General features: G+C 40.0%; 1 protein-coding gene across 1 annotated transcript; it reads right to left on the minus strand.

The window, feature by feature from the left end:
- Positions 1-1135: 1135 nt before the first annotated feature.
- nploc4 (NPL4 homolog, ubiquitin recognition factor) lies at positions 1136-16254 on the minus strand. The gene is made up of 17 exons (XM_044338048.1): positions 16053-16254; positions 14447-14527; positions 12536-12645; positions 11480-11719; positions 11332-11380; positions 11114-11208; positions 10901-11024; positions 10634-10813; positions 10390-10476; positions 8779-8850; positions 8554-8680; positions 6170-6330; positions 5985-6056; positions 5809-5901; positions 4441-4557; positions 4015-4117; positions 1136-3061 (listed from the first exon to the last, which is right to left on the minus strand). Exons 1-17 carry the CDS (start codon positions 16065-16067, stop codon positions 2901-2903), a joined length of 1887 nt encoding a protein of 628 aa, XP_044193983.1. The 5' UTR covers positions 16068-16254; the 3' UTR covers positions 1136-2900.
- Positions 16255-20114: the final 3860 nt, after the last annotated feature.

A 20114-nucleotide genomic window follows, 5' to 3' on the forward strand; every position in this document is an offset into this window, starting at 1 on the left:
TCTCATAAATAGTAAATCTGATCTGCAGCCCCGCTCTTAACCGAAGAGGCCCCCGATTCCCCCGGCAACAACCCGTCAGTATCTAGTGATTAGTCGCTCAGTTTTTTCCTGATCGTCCTTTAAGCTAAAAAAAAAAAAAAAAAATCCCATGAAACTATTTAATATAACAGTGCACAAAGTTATGAGAGGAAAAACTGAAGATGAAAAGTGAAAGTTGTCGGTCGACATCAGTCAGCGGTTAAAAAAAAAAAAAAAAAACACATCGAGGACGTCGATTAAAAGAGATTCAAGAGGTTGTTTTTTTTGTTTTGTTTTTTAGAAATGTCCAAATGTGTTAAATAATCCAAGTTTATAACGAGCAATAGAAAAATTATAAATGCATTCAAGTCATGCATGCTCAATTTGGTCACAAACCTCAATACAATATTTGATTATGTTACAGTTAAATAGGATATTAGAGATGCTCTGTTAAGCTTTTATATGCAGATATTTTGTGTTATTTACATCTGGACTAAAGGTGATGCTACCAAAAATCATCCTTGCATCTCACTATGTTTTAAAAACACAACTGACTGTGTGAGGACAACAGCTGATGTGTACTGCTTGTTGGAAACATTGTTTCGGGATTGGAGCGGCTCAAATTAAATTTAAATTAACCAGATGTTATTGATGTGAAACCAGAACTGAACTTTCATGACTTAAATGATCTCACAAGTTTTGGTCCCAATGTTGTTGAAAATCCAAAAGAAACAAAAAATAAAATAAAATAAAATAAAATAAAGTAAAAGGAACCAGTTTTAACCAAACATCCTGTAATGCTCACTGACTGTATTATGTTAAAGGGTTAGTTCACACAAATTATAAAACTAAAACACCTACACTAGTTGTATCTATTCATGTTTTGAAAGGTTTTCACCGACTACTTTCTGCCGAAGGAATCTGCTGGCAGCTGGATCTTTTAAATATATATATATGTATATTTTTCAACACTGTGAGCACCACGAATTAAATTCCGCACACGTCCATCGGACCGAGGCGGAGGCAGAGAGCGAAGAGACAGATTAACTGCCATCATGGATAAATACAACTTATAGATGTAAGTGATGATTTTCTGGGGATTTTTTTTTTTTCTTAAAGGTAATTTGGGTGAACTGACCCTTTAAAAGTGGCCCTTTTTTTTTTTTATAGTGCTTTAGAGGAGAGTTAAGTGCTTTTCACATTGTTTTCAGGCTCAGACCCTTTTATTTTTTTTTAACACCACTGCTAACTGGAGAAAGTTCTGCTGGAAGAAGAAGAAGCTCAGGGGTTTATGCTTGAAAGTCAACAAATCAAACAGACACAATGTGATGCTCACTTCAAGGTTGTTTTTAAAAAAAAAAAAAGAAAACTGATCATCGTCGTTGTCCTGCAGATTTACAGCGCAGACATCAGATGAGACATGCGATACGTTAGGCGTCTTTTTCTTTCCCTGCGGTGACCTTCGACCCCTTTTTTTTTGCACTCTGAGCAGCAAAGTCTTTGAAGGCTGAGTGATGGGAGAAAAAAAAAAAAAAAAGAATCCAACGGGGCCCATCAGCAGAAAAAAAAAAACCATTGGTTACGGTCTGGTTCCTCTGGACCGCCGCCAGCAAGAAACCAAAGAAGAAGAAGAACCACAGGTAGGGAGTGATAAAGAAGAAAAGTGGTGAGCACCAGTTGTTTCTAGAAGCACCTCACGACTAAAACAGTGCGAGTTAGTAACAATGATTATAAGTGACGGTGTCCTCGGCGAGGGGGGTGGAGGGTGGGGGTGTGGGGGGGGGGGGGGGGGTGGGGGGGACATACAGCTGATAGAATAAGCTACATATTGTGCCTGCTCAAATTCAAAACCACCAAAATCTGAAAGCTACAATTCCAAACGAAGCAGCGAAAAGATGTTTAGGAAACACTTTTTAAAGGAACGTCGCCAGCAGCACGTTGTTAAAGGTGAGTAGCCGTTTGCCTCGTCGAATTCTTTCTGAAAGTAATTTAATACTGAAAATATAAACTGTCTGCTTATAAGTGGAGCTCTCAGCGTTTTCAGGTCGTCTGGGATTGGACCGATGATTGTACTTTAAGAGAGAGAGAGAGAGAGAGAGAGAGAGAGAGAGAGAGAGAGAGAGAGAGAGGAGGGAGGGGGGCGGCTTGTTATAAAAACCTGACTGAGCACATTGAAGAATCAAAATTTTAAGGTATCGCTACGATCAGATAAAAAAAAAAAAAAAAAAAAAAGAAGCTTAATTAAATAAACAGTATCATTCCTCAAATGTATTTATACACAGCAAGATTTCCAGAAGACGTCGTGTGAGAGTGAGAGGGGCACTGATGTGAGAGAGATTCATCCAAAACACACTGGAGTCTTGTTGCTGTTGTCCTGAGTCACAGCAGGATTTTATTTGAGCCATGAAGAGGCGGGTGATTATTTTGGGGGGGGGGGTGTGGTGGTGGGTTGAGCGGGAAAAAGGGGCCTCAGTCAAAAGTGCTTTACCTAAACGTATCCCCCACCCCCCCACCCCTCCTCATGCCGCCGCCACCACTCACAAGAGCCGCTGTGAGGAGGGATACAAAAAAAAAAAAAAAAAAAAGAAACACAGTCTGGTTTTACTTTATTTACTGATGTAAACGAGTGCATCCTTCTGCGCGTCACAGCAGCCTGCGAGATGGGAAGGACAAGAGGCTTCGAAGTGAGGCGAAAGAAAAAAGGGGAAGAGAGGGAAGAGGGGGAGGGGCATCCAAATCTCACAGCTGGTCCAGGTGCAGTGATGTCATTGGCAAGTTAAGAGGAGGGCTGGGCGGGGCCGGATCAGATTAGGGACTAGCGGCGGAGCGTGGGAAGCGGGATGGGTGTAAAAGTGGGGTGGTGGCGGAGGGGCGGGGGGGGTTTAACTGCGGGGCAGGCTGCACATTTCACAGTGCTCTGTGCCAGGCTGGTTCATGAAGGTGCAGTGGACGCAGGACCACATGGCTGAGGAGGAGGCGGGGGCGGAGGGGCCGCCCATCGCCCCGTAACCGAGAGAGCTGGAGGGCTGGCCGCCGACCGTACCTGGAGGGACGGGAGAGGACGGGACATCAGGACTTCAACTGTATCACTGATTCATTTTTTCAATAAACTGATTCAACATTTGATCTATAAAATGTTACAAATGCTAACGAAGCTCTATGTAAAGTGGAAAAAACGACATATTTCACATTTCAGCAACTAAAAAAAAAGTTATTTACATGTAAAGCTGCAACTAAAAAAAATGATTTTCAGTATTGATTTATGTGTCAATTATTTACAAAAACCCAAAATAACGTCCTCAAATGTCTCGTTTTATAAACCAACAAACCAGATATATTTAAATTTAGAGATTTTTTCTTTCATCACGTTCCCAGAACCCAAAGTAACGGCTTCAAACTGCTTGTTTTCTTCAACCAACTAAGGCTGGAAATACAACTCGCATTTTTATTCTTTTTTTTAAAAAACACACTTTAAAAAGACTAAATATGATTTAAATATCACCATGTTTAAAGGCTGCTGGAGTAAACTAGATGAGCAAAAGTGACAGAAGTACTGACTGTCATCATAAAGTCTTCATGTATAAGACATCTAATGTAGCCAGTTATCACCTACACAACAACCTGACTGAAAATAACCTTTTCGTGCACATTGTAATGACTCGATTCTCACAACTTGGACAAACTGTGAATTAATCAAATTAATTTGATTTATCGCCGAGCACGACGACCAAAAGATCCCAAACCAGGATATGAAACAGCAACAGCAGCAAATCCTCACTTTTGAGAAGCTGAAACCAACAAATATTTGACTTTTTTTTTTGCTTAATAAAAGACTTGAACAATCGTAAAATTAAAAATTGTCGTCAAATTTCTGTCGATCAGCCATCTTATCGACTGATTTAGTTTCAGCTCTACAGAACAGATACATACTGTGCACAAACTGAACTAAGATCAGGTAAAACTGAGCACGTGAGTCATTGATCAGCGGCGACTTACTGCACAGCTGCTCGATTGTAGCCCACTGCTCCGACTTCTTCCAGGTCTGTGCTAGATCCTCGTTAGAAGTCTTCACTGCGTCTAGTAGCAGCCCGATGCTGTCCTGCAAAAAAAAAAACAAAAAAAAAACACAAAAACACATCACCTGCTTTTTGTTTGGAACATCTGGAGCTCAGAGAAGACTTGCAAATCTGATCGAGCGGTTCATTATTATCTAAACACGTCGTCATGAAACGGGGGCCACGAGCCAGTTTGAAAATCTACCCGACATGAAAGAGTCGCTGAGTGAAAACATCCTCACATCAGTAAACGCTTCCAGACCCGGACAGGAATGTGGCCATATTCTAACCTTTTCCTTGCATTACAAATGGAAAACAAATGAGACACCAGAAGAAGAAAAAAGGGGGCTCGGAGGTAAAGACTTACGCTCAGAGGCATGACTTCATTGGTGACGAGGAAGAGGAGCAGATGGAAGTCCGACACGACGTCCAGGAATGCCGTGGAGGTGCACTGGGACAGATATGTCGCTAAACTGTGGAAATCCTGCAGACACACATGAAATAAATAACAATGTATAACGTCCTCTGACCTCTGGAGGTTACGGCTTCGTGAGGGGACTCTAATTTTCTCAACTAGTGACCCGTCGTGTCCGAGAGAAATACAGACAGAGACTTTAATCTCTCTTTCGTTGCTGCATACGTGCTCGATAAATACACAACTCAGTGGACCTCAGTTGTCAGAGACATTTGATGATTACTGGGAAGTGAAACTGTGAATTTCAGACACAAACAATCTGTCAAACTATGAAAAGTGCATCCACAGACACTGCGCCTTGAGATGTTGTGACTAAAATAAGATATTTCACCTCATGCATCCAGTACAAAGTAAGGCTGTAGTCTGCTGGTCGACTGGTGGATTAGTTGGTCAATATGCTCTCGTCCGACTAAATTCTCATTGGCCGAATAATCTCTGTGTTATTTTCATAAGGAGAGAAGTGCTACATCAACAGCTTTCCAGGATTAATCCATTATTTCCTGCGGCGGGAGAGACGAACTAACATATTTTCTTTGGTTGACTACAGCCGTGGTACAAAGACTCAGGACGTGTTACTCCAGGCTACGGCTGCGACTAATGATTATTCTCATTATCGATTAATCTGACATTTGTCTATGAAATGTTTAAATGTTTCTTGGATTCATTACATCCACTGTGATATCTTCAATTTGCCCGTTTTGTCCGACTAACAGTCCAAACATTAAGATGTTTGATTTACTGTCATATATGACAAAGAAAAAAAAAAGCAGCAAATCTTCACAATGACAAGCTGGAACCAGAAAATATTTGGCATTTCTCCTTAAAAAATGATTAAATGATTGTTTAGCTATCAAAATAGGTGCAGATGTACAGTATTTTGTGTCGATCGACTAATCCATTAAACTCTACTGTTAGCCGAGCGGTATCTAAAGTGGGAAATGCGCATTTCCACAACTCAAAAACTGTTCATCACTGACCCTAGTTCTACTTTCTATTTCCATGTTTGAACTAAACACCAAACAGCATATAAATAAGATAACTTTGGATTTGTTTGTAGGCCTGGAGCTTTTTATTATTTTTCCACGCAGTCAGTTTTTATGCTAATTTCAGCTAAACATGATTTCTCTGTGTGCCGAACACATTGATCTTCCCATCTGACGACAAGGAGGCATATTTCCCCAAAATGTGTCTTTGTTTTTTCATCTCTTCATTGACACGAGTTGAATTAGAAGTGAGTCGGTTTGTTCAAAAATGACTCACTTGTGTCTCTCCGAGGATATCACGATTCTCGATGGGGAAGCGTTGTGTGGAGCAGAAGGTGTACTGAGGGTCCTTTGGAAAAGTGGTGGTTATCTGTAGAGGAAAAAACAAGGCAGGTGTCAGCACATTATATGATCTAAATATAAACATTGTATCTGCTAACACATCGTACTCACATCTATAATAAGGTACTCCACAGGAAGAGGCCGGGCTAGAAATGTGACGTCATTTCCAAATTTGTCTTTGTCCTTTTGGATGGAAAGAAGAAGAAAAAAGAGTCTTAACATGTGGAAGAACTGACTCATAATATCAGGCTGCAATGATATATATACAGGTTGCCGTTACATGTATGAAGTCTCACCTTGAAGAAGACGTCTGGTACGTACTGCTCGGGGCTGGACTCTTTAACGTAGCCCAGTTCGGGAGCGTCTTTGCAGGGCAGTAGGCACTCGTCTCTCACCAGAGCCATGCACTGATTGGACACCTGGTATCCCTCAAAGTGCACCTGGTTATCTGGACCACCTGCGCACGGAGACGGAGACGGACAGATAATAACCTCAGTCATCAGATCATTAAAATCTTTTAAATCTTAACATAACTACAGCACACGGTCCAGTAACTACTCAACCTTGGAGATCTCATAAGCGCTGATCTCGGCTGCAGGAACTTCTTTAAATGGAATGAATTGCAAACTGCCTTCAAACTAGAGTCTTTCATACCTTTTACAGATTTAAAAAACTTTATTATCAGATGTTTTTATGACTCCTGTAACAGTTTTTATGAACTCATTGTTGATCGTCTGGCCTTAAAGTTTTGTTGTTTCTGTTTGCTGGTTGTGTGCTTGTCTGATAACGTAAGTATAGGACCTGTTTTATATTCAAATACAATAAATACGGTTAATTCTATATAGGATTATTATAACATTATCAAACTGTGTCAGTGTGGTGTGTTCAGTGTCTGTCTAAAGCCTCTTCAGCTCCACATATGAAACTCATCATAAGAGAGGGAGAGTAAAAACAGATGGACTTTCCCCTGGCTGGCGTTAGATGTTTACCCATGATGCCAGTTTTGGCTGCCAGTTACTCATCGATGCAAATGACTGCTATGCGTTATGTTTTTTTAGGGGGGGGGGGGGGGGTAAATATATGAGGAGGTTTGTAATGAAGGAAAGTGTAAACAGACGGCATGAATCCCAAAGAACAAACAAAGAGCGTCTGTCCTGGATTAAACTGCTTCACCGGCTTCAAAACTACCAAGTAAACCATGTCGATACTTAAAAGTAAAAAAAAAAAAAACTAACCCCGGGATTCCACCGGCCGCGTGTGCGCCGCGCTCCAGCTCCGACACGGTTTTGCTCCTATTCCACCGGGAGCGTGTCAGAAGCGGAGCGTCTTCACTGCGGGGAAGCCTTCTGCTGTTTAAAGTCAGTTGCACTCCTACTACAGTAATTACAGCAGCCTTGTCAAAGCTGATAAAGTTCCTTAAGGCTACCATAATTACTGCAGTAGCAGGGCAATTAAACTGTCCAATTTTGTTAACTTGCTCAGCTTTCGTTGATTTGGTCATTTTCCTTGATTTTGTGCTTCTGCTATGGTTAAGTAGGCTACGTAGTTAAATGGTTTCTTTATTAATCTGTTTTAATTGCATTTATTGTTGATATACGACCAGGAATCTGCACAGGGTGTTTTATTTTGAAAATTGACCGGCTGCTCAATGCTGCCCAGCTCCATCTGCTCTGTGCTGCTTAATGCGGCTTCAATAAAAAAATGGACGAGGCGCCTATCTTTAGCGCAGCCGAGCGGAGAGCCGCTTCTGGGACGCTTCTGAAACGCGCCGCGGCGCGCCCGGTGGAATCGGATACATTGACTAGAGTGGCCGCGATCAGCTCGGGCAGCCGCGTCTGAGCTGGAACGCGGTGGAATTCAGGGGTTAGACAGACAAGTCAAAAGCTTGAGCATAATAAAAAGAAATTAACATTAGTGTATCTGCAACTATGTGGTCAATAAGAGGTGAAGTTGCTCAATAGCATGTGACTTAAAGTAAAATAAAGTAGAGGAATATTTAACTTATTAACTAAGATAAGCTGCTGTTTTTGACAGGTGATCAAATCTTAATTTACTATACTAAGAGTCATCTGTCAGATTTTTGTGGGAATGGAAAGCTGCAGCCATCAGTCGATCAAACAATCGACAGAAAAGTAATCATCAACTATTTCTATAATATATTCATCGTTTTGAGTCTTTTTTTTTTTTTTAAAGAAAAAATGTCCAAACTCTCTGATTCCAGCTTCTCAAATGTGAGTTTTGTATTTCTTCTATTATAGTAAACTAAATAACTTTGGGTTGTGGACTGTTGATTTGACCATTTTTTTACCATTTTCAGACATTTTATAGACCAACTAATCAATTAATCGAGAGAATAATTGAGATAATGAAAATAATTGTTAGTTGCAGCTCTTACATGGACCCTTTGAAGGCACATTTCTGTCTCCTCTAATGCTTTACTGTCAGTGCAGAACACCTCTTTTGCTTCACATCGTGTTATAATTTAACAATCACTATCAAAGGAAAGGCTTCAGTGCAGGAAATTAAAAAATACGTATTAAAAAAAGTAAATTATTTCAGCTAACTATCAACAAGCATTAACTAGTACCACATGTCACACCCTATACTGTATAAATAATCATTTTAGTTTCACCCTGAAGCCAGACGGATAGTTACAGAGATTATTTTCTGTCAATCATACCTGTCGCCACCACGGTCACAAATTTGGAGCCAAACTGGCCGTCTCGAGAGAGTCTGCAGGGGTTTGAGTGTTGATTCTGGAAGTATCCTGCTGTGATGCACTCCTCCGCGCTCAGGTAGTGCGAGTCCTGTACAGAAGGAGAGACGATGATAAAACGTCGGGTGGGGAAAGAGGTATATGTTAGTCTGGCAAACAGATCCGTCTTTGAGGCGGCTGCATCCTCACATTGTTTCTCGTGTAGCGGACGGTGCCTCTCCTCATGTCCTCGGAGAGCAGGTCAGTGAAGATCCACCCCACCTGCAAGGCGGAGGACAGGAAAACTGATCAATCACTTTAATCCACATGTCACAAACATCCACAACAGTGCAGAGGAACTGCACCAAAGACAGGAAATATAAAAGCTGTTCACACTCAAATCAGCCTGCACAAAAACAAAAAGGTCTTTTTTCCTTTTTGATGACTATTCTCTGTAATATATCAGGTTCATTTATAGCGTAGCTTTCCATTAGCCATGTAGCATGTTCAGGTTTTGCTAATAAATGCTCATTGAACAGATTACATTTTTTAGATGAATTATAACTATTGCACACAGACTATAATATGTAGAAATACAGCTGGTCTAACTGTTGCACACCGACACTTAAAGACAGAATCACTGCACCATTACTTCTGCACATATTTATTTTTACAATGCACAAGTCAGGTCATATATATAGCTTAAGTATTGTAAAGTTTATAGTCTATATAATGTACATAGACCTCTATTTTTTTTATTTATTACTCTTAGTTCTCGTCTGTTTTCTGCCTCGTCTGCCCTGTTGTAACATGTGAATTTCCCCTCTGGGCATCAATAAAGTTTTATCTTATCTTACACACCAATTCCTGTGCCAAAGCTGTCAATGTTTAGAAACACACTGATGGAAAAATATGAATCTGAGTTAAGCCTTGGGTTTACATTTCTGTCACAGAGCTGGAGAACAATGAGTGTGAAACAAAACAAGGTAAGAAACAACAGCTTATCAAGGTCACTGAGAAACACAAGCTGTGTCCTAAATCCAGACAACACACTGATTCTAAGCAGGTTTTGAGTCTGTGGTGTGTGTTCATACTGGAAAAGTGTCAAATCCCATAAAGCAATGCACAAAGGAAATAGAGGAGCTGCTCACAGAAGGAAAAAAATAATAAAAGGCAATAGTGGATGGTGGTGAAACTGCTCCAGGAGACGCTCAAAATTTTCCTGTCTGTCTTTCTGTTCGGTTTAACTGGTGGTGACATTCTGAAGTCGTCGTTATTGCCTTCACACAGAGTAAATACAGCACCATTTCCTGTTCATACTGGCTATTAAAAGATCCCCTTCAAACGTGCTTTCAATGTAAGTGTCCACACAGTTATTTAAAGTCTGTGTGAAGCTTCTATTCAGCTTCATCAGTCTGAGTTAGTCATATCAAGTGGATATCTGACACATTTACAGTCTTTTTAGCATCAAATTCCCTCTTTGTGTTTCCTCGGACAGTGTTTCCCTGTTGAGCTGCAGTCTTCAGATAAACTTTTAAGTACATTTTTGCACAGAAGGAGAAGTGCATTATGAAAGGATCTTCTAATGGTCAGTATGAACAGGAGGAATGATTACAGCAAGAAAAACATGTTTCAATATTTATTTAAACTCCTGACTGTTGGTTTAAGAGACATGAAACACTGTGAACCCATCCTTTAAGCTGAGGATAAGCCACTTGAGATGCACCAAGGGGACATACTATGAAGATAAGTATATACTGTATACAATCAGTATGTAATATGACTGTCAAACAGAGCAGCTGAGAGAAAAGAAGGGCCAACCTTGCGCAGGCCCAGTTTGGCAGCAATTTCATCCACAGCTGCAGCCTTGGGATCATCCAACATTTCCAGGCTGTTCTGAGAGGCATTCTGAAACACAGTAGTGACAATATTAAAAGAATTAGTACAAGGTTAATAAGCTCTTTCACTCACAGATGGAAGGACGATTATAGCACACTAAACATATCAAGAAAAAGACTTGGAAGAGTCGAAGCACACGGTGATATATTTAGAAGGAATCTCTCACCTGTGGGGGTTCGTAGATGGCGGCCACCTCGGCTCTGATTCCCAGAGGGATGTCTTTGTGCTCGGTGTACCTGCCGTACAAGTATCCCATCCTCTGACTGCCCGTCTTCCTCCAGAAGTCCAGGAAGCGGTCAGCAATGGTGTGGTTCTCAAACATGATGTTGTCCACGTGTCTGTATTTCTGGGAGAAGAAGAAGAAAAGAGAAAATTTAATTCACGCGTGTCTTCAGATCTGGCGAAAAAAAAACACGTCGGATCGAGAACGTACCTGTCTGTTTAGTGTGATGGCGCTGGGCTGGCATTTGGTGCAGATCCCCTCTGGCCAGGGAGGGTGGCCTTCACAGCCCGACTTGATCTTACAGCTAATGTTCTCCAGAGCTGCGAACTTCCCTCTGCGGGAGGCGAAAGCGGCGTTAGAATCTGACAGATGGATCGTGTGTATTTCACACAGATTAGGTTAAAAATTGGTGGAGATTCTCACTTATCAGCTCCCCCGGTCAGCTTGCGAATGTATGCGTGGAATGACATGTGCTTGACCGGTGGGTCGAGGTGATTCAGGTAGTCTTCGTCAAAAGGCTGGAAATGAAAGAATCCAGAGCTTCAATTGATAAAATCAGGTTAAATTTGTCTTATAGTAGAGGTGCTATTATTGCAGCCTTTCAGGTTTAAGAAACTAAAAACAAGAACAGATTCTCTCACCTCTAACGGTACACAGTGCACACATTTGCCGAGGGAACCATGGCGACATCTGTAACAATAAAAGGACCATTTAGGGATCTTATCTGTTATCTTCATCTCTGTTTTTAATCATTGGTGTAAAAACAACATGTGTGAGTCTCTTTCTCACAGCTGTGGATCTTTGTTCCTGTAGATCTTGCCGTCTTGCTTGGTCAGATACTGATCGATCTCATCCTCTTGGACCTGGGGTGCTGAGAAGGACCGAGGGATCATGGAGGACGATGAGGAGGAGGATGAAGAGGATGAGATGGATGGTAGTGATGAAGATGAGTGCGGGGTAGCCGTGTCCATAACCTCCCCGGAGGAGGTTGAGGATCCTGAAGGGAACAGATAGAGCATGTCGCCATGCCTGCCAGAAAAAAACAAACAGATATGAGATGATTAAAAGCTTCACGGTAGTTTTTCAAATGGAGCTGAAAAACAAAGCAGGTGGCAAGAAAACAAGGTTACCTGGTTGCTCGGTTACACACTGTAACCTGGTTACCATAAATGGCCAGATACATGTAGCAGATCAGTGCCCTACTGATCTGCAGTGAGCGTGTCTCTCTGACATTGAATGTATTAGTGACAGACGGCATGAAAGTGTCTGAATTTAACAATCAGATGTTCGGCCGTGGTTATTAAATTATTTTAAATACGAGGGTCCTTTCGTCCAGCTGCTCCGCTGTGCTTTCTCTGTCTGCAGTCTTTTGTTGTGCACATGCGTACTCGTAAAAAAAAAACGATCAGAATCTCAGTTATGCTTTTACATGGCAGAGAAATCTACCAGAGGAAATCAGGTTTCTCTAATCCCCCTGTAACCCTGTTACTGAAGTGCAAGTAAATGTACCATTTGTGTGTAAAAATATTACATAGCTGTCACACATGACTTCACTATGAACACTGCCAGAGTTAAAGTGTGTTTATGAGTCTGTCTGAGGAGCTACGACTGATAACTAGATGATGATGTGTTAGCAAAATGTGTACGATTCATTTTCATTCATTGAAGCAGACACATCTAGCAGCCACACGTGATGTAAATTTGGCTTCATTAAAAACAAAAGAAAACACTACTTGGTGTATCTTTTAAAGGATTCGCGAAACTCATTTTGAAAATTAGACTAGGAAACTACTTTTTTCTAGTTGCCAAATCTGATACTGATCAACACGGTTTGCTTTTACTCACTTGATCTTAAGCAGGCTGAGGGTTTTGTTCTGAGAAAGGATCTCCCCGGTCTTGTTGCGGTTCAGGTAAATAGAAAACCCGTTGGAATTGAATCCAAACTCTTTGGCCACCTGTGAGAGACACATATGTAATGTGCTGTTTAGAGGAGCTGAAAAAGGCTCTGACAATTTATCAGCATACTGTCTAAAAATCAACATATGCACAAAATGGATTAGATGTCGAGAGGGTCAAAATACACAGTCTGAGATTATCACTGAGTATAAATGTCTTCAGAATCAATTAGCAGACAATTCAGATCAACATGTGCCAATGAAAAAGGTGCGTGGTGTCCCAATCTTTAAAAGATCCCGATCGCCCAGTCAAAGCAGATTAGCGGAGAGCCTCTTGGCACGAGAGAATCTGAGCTTGCGGGAACTCCTCATGAGGTCGTCGCGGGTTGAGTGAGCCAAAATAAGCTATTAAGGGCACTGAGGTGGTTGGAAAGAGTATCCCATGGCACTTTTTTTATCACCACAGCGCTTATCAAGCAGAGAATCAGCCTGGTGCTATATTTTGCCCCATCACTTGAGCTGTAAATAAGAGCTTAATGTACTTCTGAGCTGTACTGTTCACATAAGAAGAGGACGATTATCTCAGCATTAAATCTGAATTCCTAATGACACTTAATACAGAATAAACAGCTAAGACCACTTAACCAGCAGACCATCATAAACCATCTACCAGTGACTTTGTAGCATATTTCAAGGTAAAGCCAGCATCACAGTTAGCACAGTGTGTGTTATTGATTCCTCTTTAAGGTCAGAGTTGGCAAAACTAAGCGGAGAACAGTCAAGTATTCAAGTTCTTTGAGCATAAAATCATTATTTTATTCTCAAGCCGCACAAATAGAACACAGTGTAAGATATAATCAATGCGCACCAGGTGAGTGTTTCACTGTCAGCTGTATGAGACAGAATTTCGCTTTGAGCTCTTTTTTATTCTGCCTCAGCTGCAGAAATATAACCCGCAGTGCTCAGACCTCAGTCTCTGTCCGTTCTGCCTCTCACCCGTGGTTTTCTATTCCACCCATCGCTGGCTGCACATCAGTCGGGAATGAACGCTACTCCTTCCATTGATCTCCAGGCTACATCATCCTGCCTCTACACAGATACATGAATTTTTAATGAGGTTCTGCTGCAATGCTCTTCTGTCTGTGACCGGCCTGCTGGAACACGCTTCTATTTTAGGCTTTTCAAATCCCGTGATTCAAATGCATTTGTAATTATTATTTTCTTTGTGCTCATGTGTGAACAGAGAACAAAGCTGAGACATACCCTCTGTGGGAAGGCATGGAGAAGTACCTGGGCTGTAAACCATAACCTGTCAAGCAGTGATGACAAGGGTACAAAGTAAGGCATCTACTACACTCCCTTAACACACATTCCCCCCGGAAAGCCACATGTCAATAGTGGAAACCAGAAGAGCACTGCAGTACTGACCTGCTTTGCTAAAGCCTGCACGGCTTCATACATAAATGAACACTGAGCAGGCATAAGAAAAACCCAGGGAAACACAACTGTTCTTTATGACAACAATGTACACCTCAGTGCTTGTACAGCTTTATTAAAAGATCCTCCAAATGTGTTTTCAATGTAAATGATGGAGGCCAAAATCCACAGTGTGTCCACACAGTCATTTTGTGCAATTTAAAATGCATTTAAAAGTTCATGTGAAGCTTATATGAGGCTTCAGTGGAAGTATGGTAATACCAAATATGTGTTTTTTTGTTGAAATTAACCAAAGAATTCAAGGTTTGAAGAGGCTAGAGTGACAAACAACAGTATGATGACCTCTGACGGCTAAAAAATACACATGTGAGAATTTGATATGACCCATTCTGACTTCAAAGATGTTATGTTTTATACTCTGTACCTTCTTCAAAAAAGCAGCAGCAGTCTCCCTCTTGGTGGAAGGAATTTTCTTCATTCCATCTGGGGACTGTACCCTGATGATCTAAAAAAAAAGACAACAACAAATAAAATGCATTCAGTTGTCAGAGTCAAAGTTACCACTTCAAACAGCTCTATTGTTAGCTACATACAAACAAAAATAACACGGGCCTAATATAGCACAGTACAGCACCTGTCAGCAGTGGTGGAAAGTAACAAAGTACATTTACTGAAGGTTTTGAGGTACTTGTACTTTACTTGAGTATTTCCATTTGCTTCTACTTTATACTTCCACTCCACTACATTTCAGAGGGAAATATTGTACTTTCTACTCCACTACATTTATTTGACAGCTTTAGTTACTTTTCAGATGAAGATTTGACACAATGGATAATATAACAAGCTTTTAAAATACAACACATTGTTAAAGATGAAACCAGTGGTTTCCAACCTTTTTGACTTTTGACGTCTTACAAAAAGCAGTGTGTAGTCGGGGTCACATTTCACATGTCTATGAGTTGTTAACAGCTCCACCAAATAGTGATTTTTCCCTCTAAACTTCTCACATGCTTTCATTTCAATAAATGTTCAAATGATCCAATATATCACCAAAAATCAAAGATTAGAGAAAAAACCCAAAAACTGAAAACAGATTTGTGTATCAGAACTTTGTTTTTTCTTCTTTCCTCTCCCATTAATCATCTCACGACCCCTCAGATTTATCTGCTGACCCTTTGGAGGGGCCCGACCCCTAGGTTGGGAACCTCTGGACTAAACTAGCTAACTGTATATAAAGTAGTGTAAACTAGCTCCACCTCCAGCAGCTACAACAGTAACATGCTGCTCTAACACTGATGCTTCAGTATTTATAATCTAATGATGTCATATATAATAATATATCAGTCAGAGGGACCAAACCACTACTTTTACTGCAATACTTTAACTACATCAAGCTCATAATACTTATGTACTTTTACTGTAGTAGGATTTTGCATGCAGGACTTTTACTTGTAATGGAGTATTTTTATATTTCTGTATTGGCACTTTTACCTAAGTAAAGGATCTGAGTACTTCTTCCACCACTGCCTGTCAGTCAAAACACAGAAGCTACTCCCCCTCTGTGTCGGTGTCAGGACATTATGACAGCGATGACAGTGCAAAACAGTCATGTAAACGTTATCTCTCCTTAAAATTCATTCATGTGACTTTATGACATTTAGATTTAGACTGTGAACTAACTAGAAATAAAGCTCAGTGTTGGGGTTATTCAGAGCCAGCAAAACAATGTCACTTTTAGTGAATCAACAACATGTTGTCATCCTTTACACCCACCGCGCGTATTCTAGCTCACGTTTAGCTACTAAGATGAGAAAAAGGAGAATTCATGACATCTTTATCAATGAATTTAGTTCTACTCTTAGCCAGCAATGCCTCTTTTTCTTCGGATGTCGTCAGCTTAGAAGAGCCGGTTAGCTGAGCAGGCCCCGGCTAACGTTAGCTTCCAGGCTAATTCTGCTGCCTCATCACTCCGGACTTCGGCTATGAGGCTAGCTGCCGTTAGCGTCAACACAACCAACCGTTATACTCACAATATTATCCGCCATATTGCTCAGGTGAGCGCTCCCGGTAGATGTACAGCCGTGTTATTAGACAGACTCGGTTAAAACAAAGTTCACGTAGCGTTTACTGTCTGTTTGTCAACGAAACTCCATCCCACACAACTCAAACACCGGGTGTAGCGGACATAAGTGCCCGATCGCCTCCCACCGGTCCCACACCGAAACGACCCCGGCTGAAACAAGCTGTGTTTCAACTGGAAGCGCGTTCCACCGTTCTGATTTTAATTACAGTGGTACAGTCTGGTTCTACAGCGGTGGAAGAAGTTCTCACATCGTTTACTTGAGTAAAAGTAGCAATATGACAATGTAAAATGATTCCATTACAAGTAAAATTCCTGCATTTAAGACCTACTTAAAGGACAGGTTCACATTTTTTCAAGACTTTTAAAACAACAGTCAGGAGCTCAAATGAATGCTGTAATCATTCCTCCTGTTTATACTGACCATTAGAAGATCTCTTCATAATGCACTTACAATGTAAGTGATGGGAGACGACAAAATCCAAAGTCCTCCTTCTGTGCAAAAATGTATTTAAAAGTTTATCTGAAGCTAATATGAAGCTTCCGTCCAAATGAATCAGATCAAGTAGATATTTTTCAACATTACAGTCTTTTAAGTGCCAAAGTTCCCCTTTTGTTACCATACTTCCACCACAGCTCAATATGGAAACACTGTCACAATGCAGAGAGGGGATTTGATGCTAAAAAGACTGCAAATATGGCAGATCAACTTTTAAATGCTTTTTTGCACATAGTGACTGTGTGGACCAACTGTGGATTTTGGTCTCCGTCACTTACATTGAAAGCGCATTTGAAGGGGATCTTTTAATAGCCAGTATGAACAGGAGGAATGATTACAGTGAGGAAAACCTCTTCCACTGTTCATATGGACACCTGACTGTTGTTTTAAGACACACTTCAGAAATTGTTAAGCTGTCCTTTAATGTTAGCTCTGAATATCTTGTTAAGCTCTGAATAAAGCACAGTTAGTTATTGGCAGGCCCATGTGTTTTGTTTACTGCCAAAGAAAAGAAATAAATCTTTGGGTTATTTGCATAACCACGGTTCTCTGAGCAGCAGGACATTGCCCTGCTGCCATCTCTTATCAGGCTCATTAACGCTACCAGCAGCTCTGTGTGAGAGGCACAAACTGAGGCTGCAGTTAGCAGTGTTCTGATATCTATGCTCGGTGCTGCAGCTGATATATGAAATACACCTGAGTCTCTGTGTCTTTGTTTGCATTTTAAAACTCCTTACTCCCTCCTTTGCAGTCTGCTGTTGCCTAACAATGCCAACACAAGTTCTGCTTTTTACAGGATCTATATTTCAAGAGGTTAATCTCCTCCAGATATTTCCTGGTTAAAGTTTACTGTTACTTTTTCTCGCCATCATGACAAGGATCATTTTCTCTGTGTACAGTACAGGTAACTGACACTTTTCACTGTTTTATTGTTTTGTCTGTTTTCATCCTTTGTCTAATTCAGAATGTTGGTATTGGTGGTGGTAGATGAACTACTTAAAACTTTAAACTATTAATACCACCACCACCATAGTCTGTTAAAGTAAAAGTCTTGTATTTAAAAATGTACTTAGATATGAGTATGATCATATATTTTGTGTGTAAAATCTTAATCTCTAAAGTAACCAGTAACAAGCTGTCAGATAAATGTAGTAGAATGACAAGTAGTGTTTCCCTCTGAAAGAGAAGGAACTGACTAAAGTTGCATAAAATTGAAATATTAAATGAATGTACATGTACATCATAACTGTAAGCATAATACTTCAGCAAATGTACTTGGTTAGTTTTCAACAGATGGTACTAAATAGGTTGATGATTTCTATAATTTCTATGACTGCAATCATTTACCAGGTTTTTCCTTTCCTTCTCTGACATGAACTGCTCACTGAACCAGCCAGTGAAAAGTAACTCAATTCATTTACTCAAGTGAGGTAGGCTAATTGTACTCGAGGCTACTTGAATATTATACTTACCTTATACTACTTTATATCCTCCACTACATTTGCAGATTAAGAGTTTTGATACAAAATATATGAACTGATAAAATAGGATGCATCATTATAGATTAAATTACCCAGTTTTTGGCCTATATAGGGTAGTCAAAGTTGCTTATAAGGTAATGCATCTGTAATAATAATAGAAGTGACATGTAACATATTATAACAAAGTAAAACTTTAAATGCAGGACTTTGACTTGTTATGGAGTATTTCTATACTGCAGTCTGAATACTTCTTCCATCACCGAGCCCAGCACATTGCTGCACATTGTCTTCCTCTGTCCCTCTGTCCTAAAAGCAGTTTTATTTTTTTTATAAGCTACTAGTTGACTCTCTTTCTATATATTATCATCATTCTCTTTGACTGTTGTCATGGGGATTTGGGGGAAAGAGGGTCGGTGCTCCCATCATCTACCAAGTGAATCAATGGGACAGGAAAACATTAGAAACTGTGGTCCTGCTAGTTGTTTCGGGGGAACAACAGAGAAGCAGATCACCTTCAATGATTGCATTACTTTTCCCCTTTGGTTTTTCCTTTGAAAGGCATAGCTCTGTCTCAATGCATTGAATTGCACATTACCTAAAGGAGTTTCTGCATCCTCAGCAACATGTTATTGTGCAACAGTCTCAGCTGCTCCTCCAGTGATGTAATAGTCCATTAATCTTTAGTGAGCATCGATAATGTTTTTTTTTTTTTTTTAATGTGCTTGGGGGGTCCTTTTGCAAGTGCATGAGTTAGAATATTAACATAATGTTATGTTTCATATCATATCTAAATCATAATAATCTATAGCAACTGGAAGTGGCGTACCTTGCCTAATGGTAAAGTCTTCCCTGATCATCTCTGATCACTCTGATAATTTAATGTAAAAGGTGTTTGTGTTTGTCTTCAGATCAGATCAGATCTCTGTTAACCATTTGTGTTCAGGATCATGAACTGTTCTCAGGGTGGAGCTGGGCAGAGTCCTTAAATACCATCCTCAAGTACAAGTATTGTTTCTTTATAAGACATAATCAAAATAACTACTTTGGTAAGAAAGTATCTACTGAAAAAAATACTTGAATAGTGAGTAACTTCACAAGTAACTAAAATCAGTGTTCCGTGTTTTTCCCTATTCTTTTTGTGGACATGACTGACACCATTGATGTTGTTCCTCAGATGAAGGTAAAGAAGTGAGCACACACACCTGAAGGCCTAACGATATATATCTGTATCTGTTAACTATAAACAGTTAGATATACAGTGTAAGATCATATTCTCTAGTATTACTTCTTAAATGTAATCTCACAACACCAATGTAAATATTATATTACATTAATCCACAGTATCAGTACATTAATTAATTAATATTATATTACAACATGTTTTTATGCCGCACCTGCCATCTTGTCTCCTGTACTGTGAATGTGGATGTTTTTATATACATTAAGAACTAGTCCAAGAATTGATTCTTGAAGGCATTAGACAACTGCCTTCTAACGGGTTGCGTTGTTTGTTTCATTGCCATTATATTTTATTTGTTATTTTTACATGTTCGAAATAAAATAAATAATCTAAAAAAAAATAATAATAATTTAAAAGTAAACAAATTTAATGTGTGAAATAGCCAACCCTTTTAAAGTAGCTGACTGACAGTCAGGTCAACTTTAAGTTTACTGGGTTTTTTTCAATATTTTCATCATAGCCTACATGAATTACCATGTCTAATTAAATGTCTAATACCCCCACGCAGACTCACACTTTTAGCAGTGTAGCTTGAATATTTACATGTTGAGAGAAAGCACAAGTAGTTTAATGTTTAATATTAACAATAATAATGGATTAGATTTATATAGCGCTTTATCTTGATACCCAAAATGTATCTCAGTGAAGGGGGAAACTCACCTCAGCCAACACCAATGTGTAGCACCCACTTGAGTGATGCATGGCAGCCATTTTGCACCAGAACTCTCACCACACATCAGCTTGAGGTGGAGAGAGAGGGAATCATTGAGCCAGTTACACTGGGGAATGATT

Source organism: Thunnus albacares, chromosome 20 (assembly GCF_914725855.1).
Source record: "Thunnus albacares chromosome 20, fThuAlb1.1, whole genome shotgun sequence".
Taxonomy (NCBI): domain Eukaryota; kingdom Metazoa; phylum Chordata; class Actinopteri; order Scombriformes; family Scombridae; genus Thunnus; species Thunnus albacares.

Bases quoted from the DNA above. Each gene is read 5' to 3' on its own strand.
- nploc4 (XM_044338048.1), bottom strand. The intron at 11,209-11,331 runs GTGAGAGAATCT...TTTCATTTCCAG, and splicing joins TGCACTGTGTACCGTTAGAG to CCTTTTGACGAAGACTACCT. The intron at 11,025-11,113 runs GTGAGAATCTCC...CGCCTCCCGCAG, and splicing joins CTGACCGGGGGAGCTGATAA to AGGGAAGTTCGCAGCTCTGG.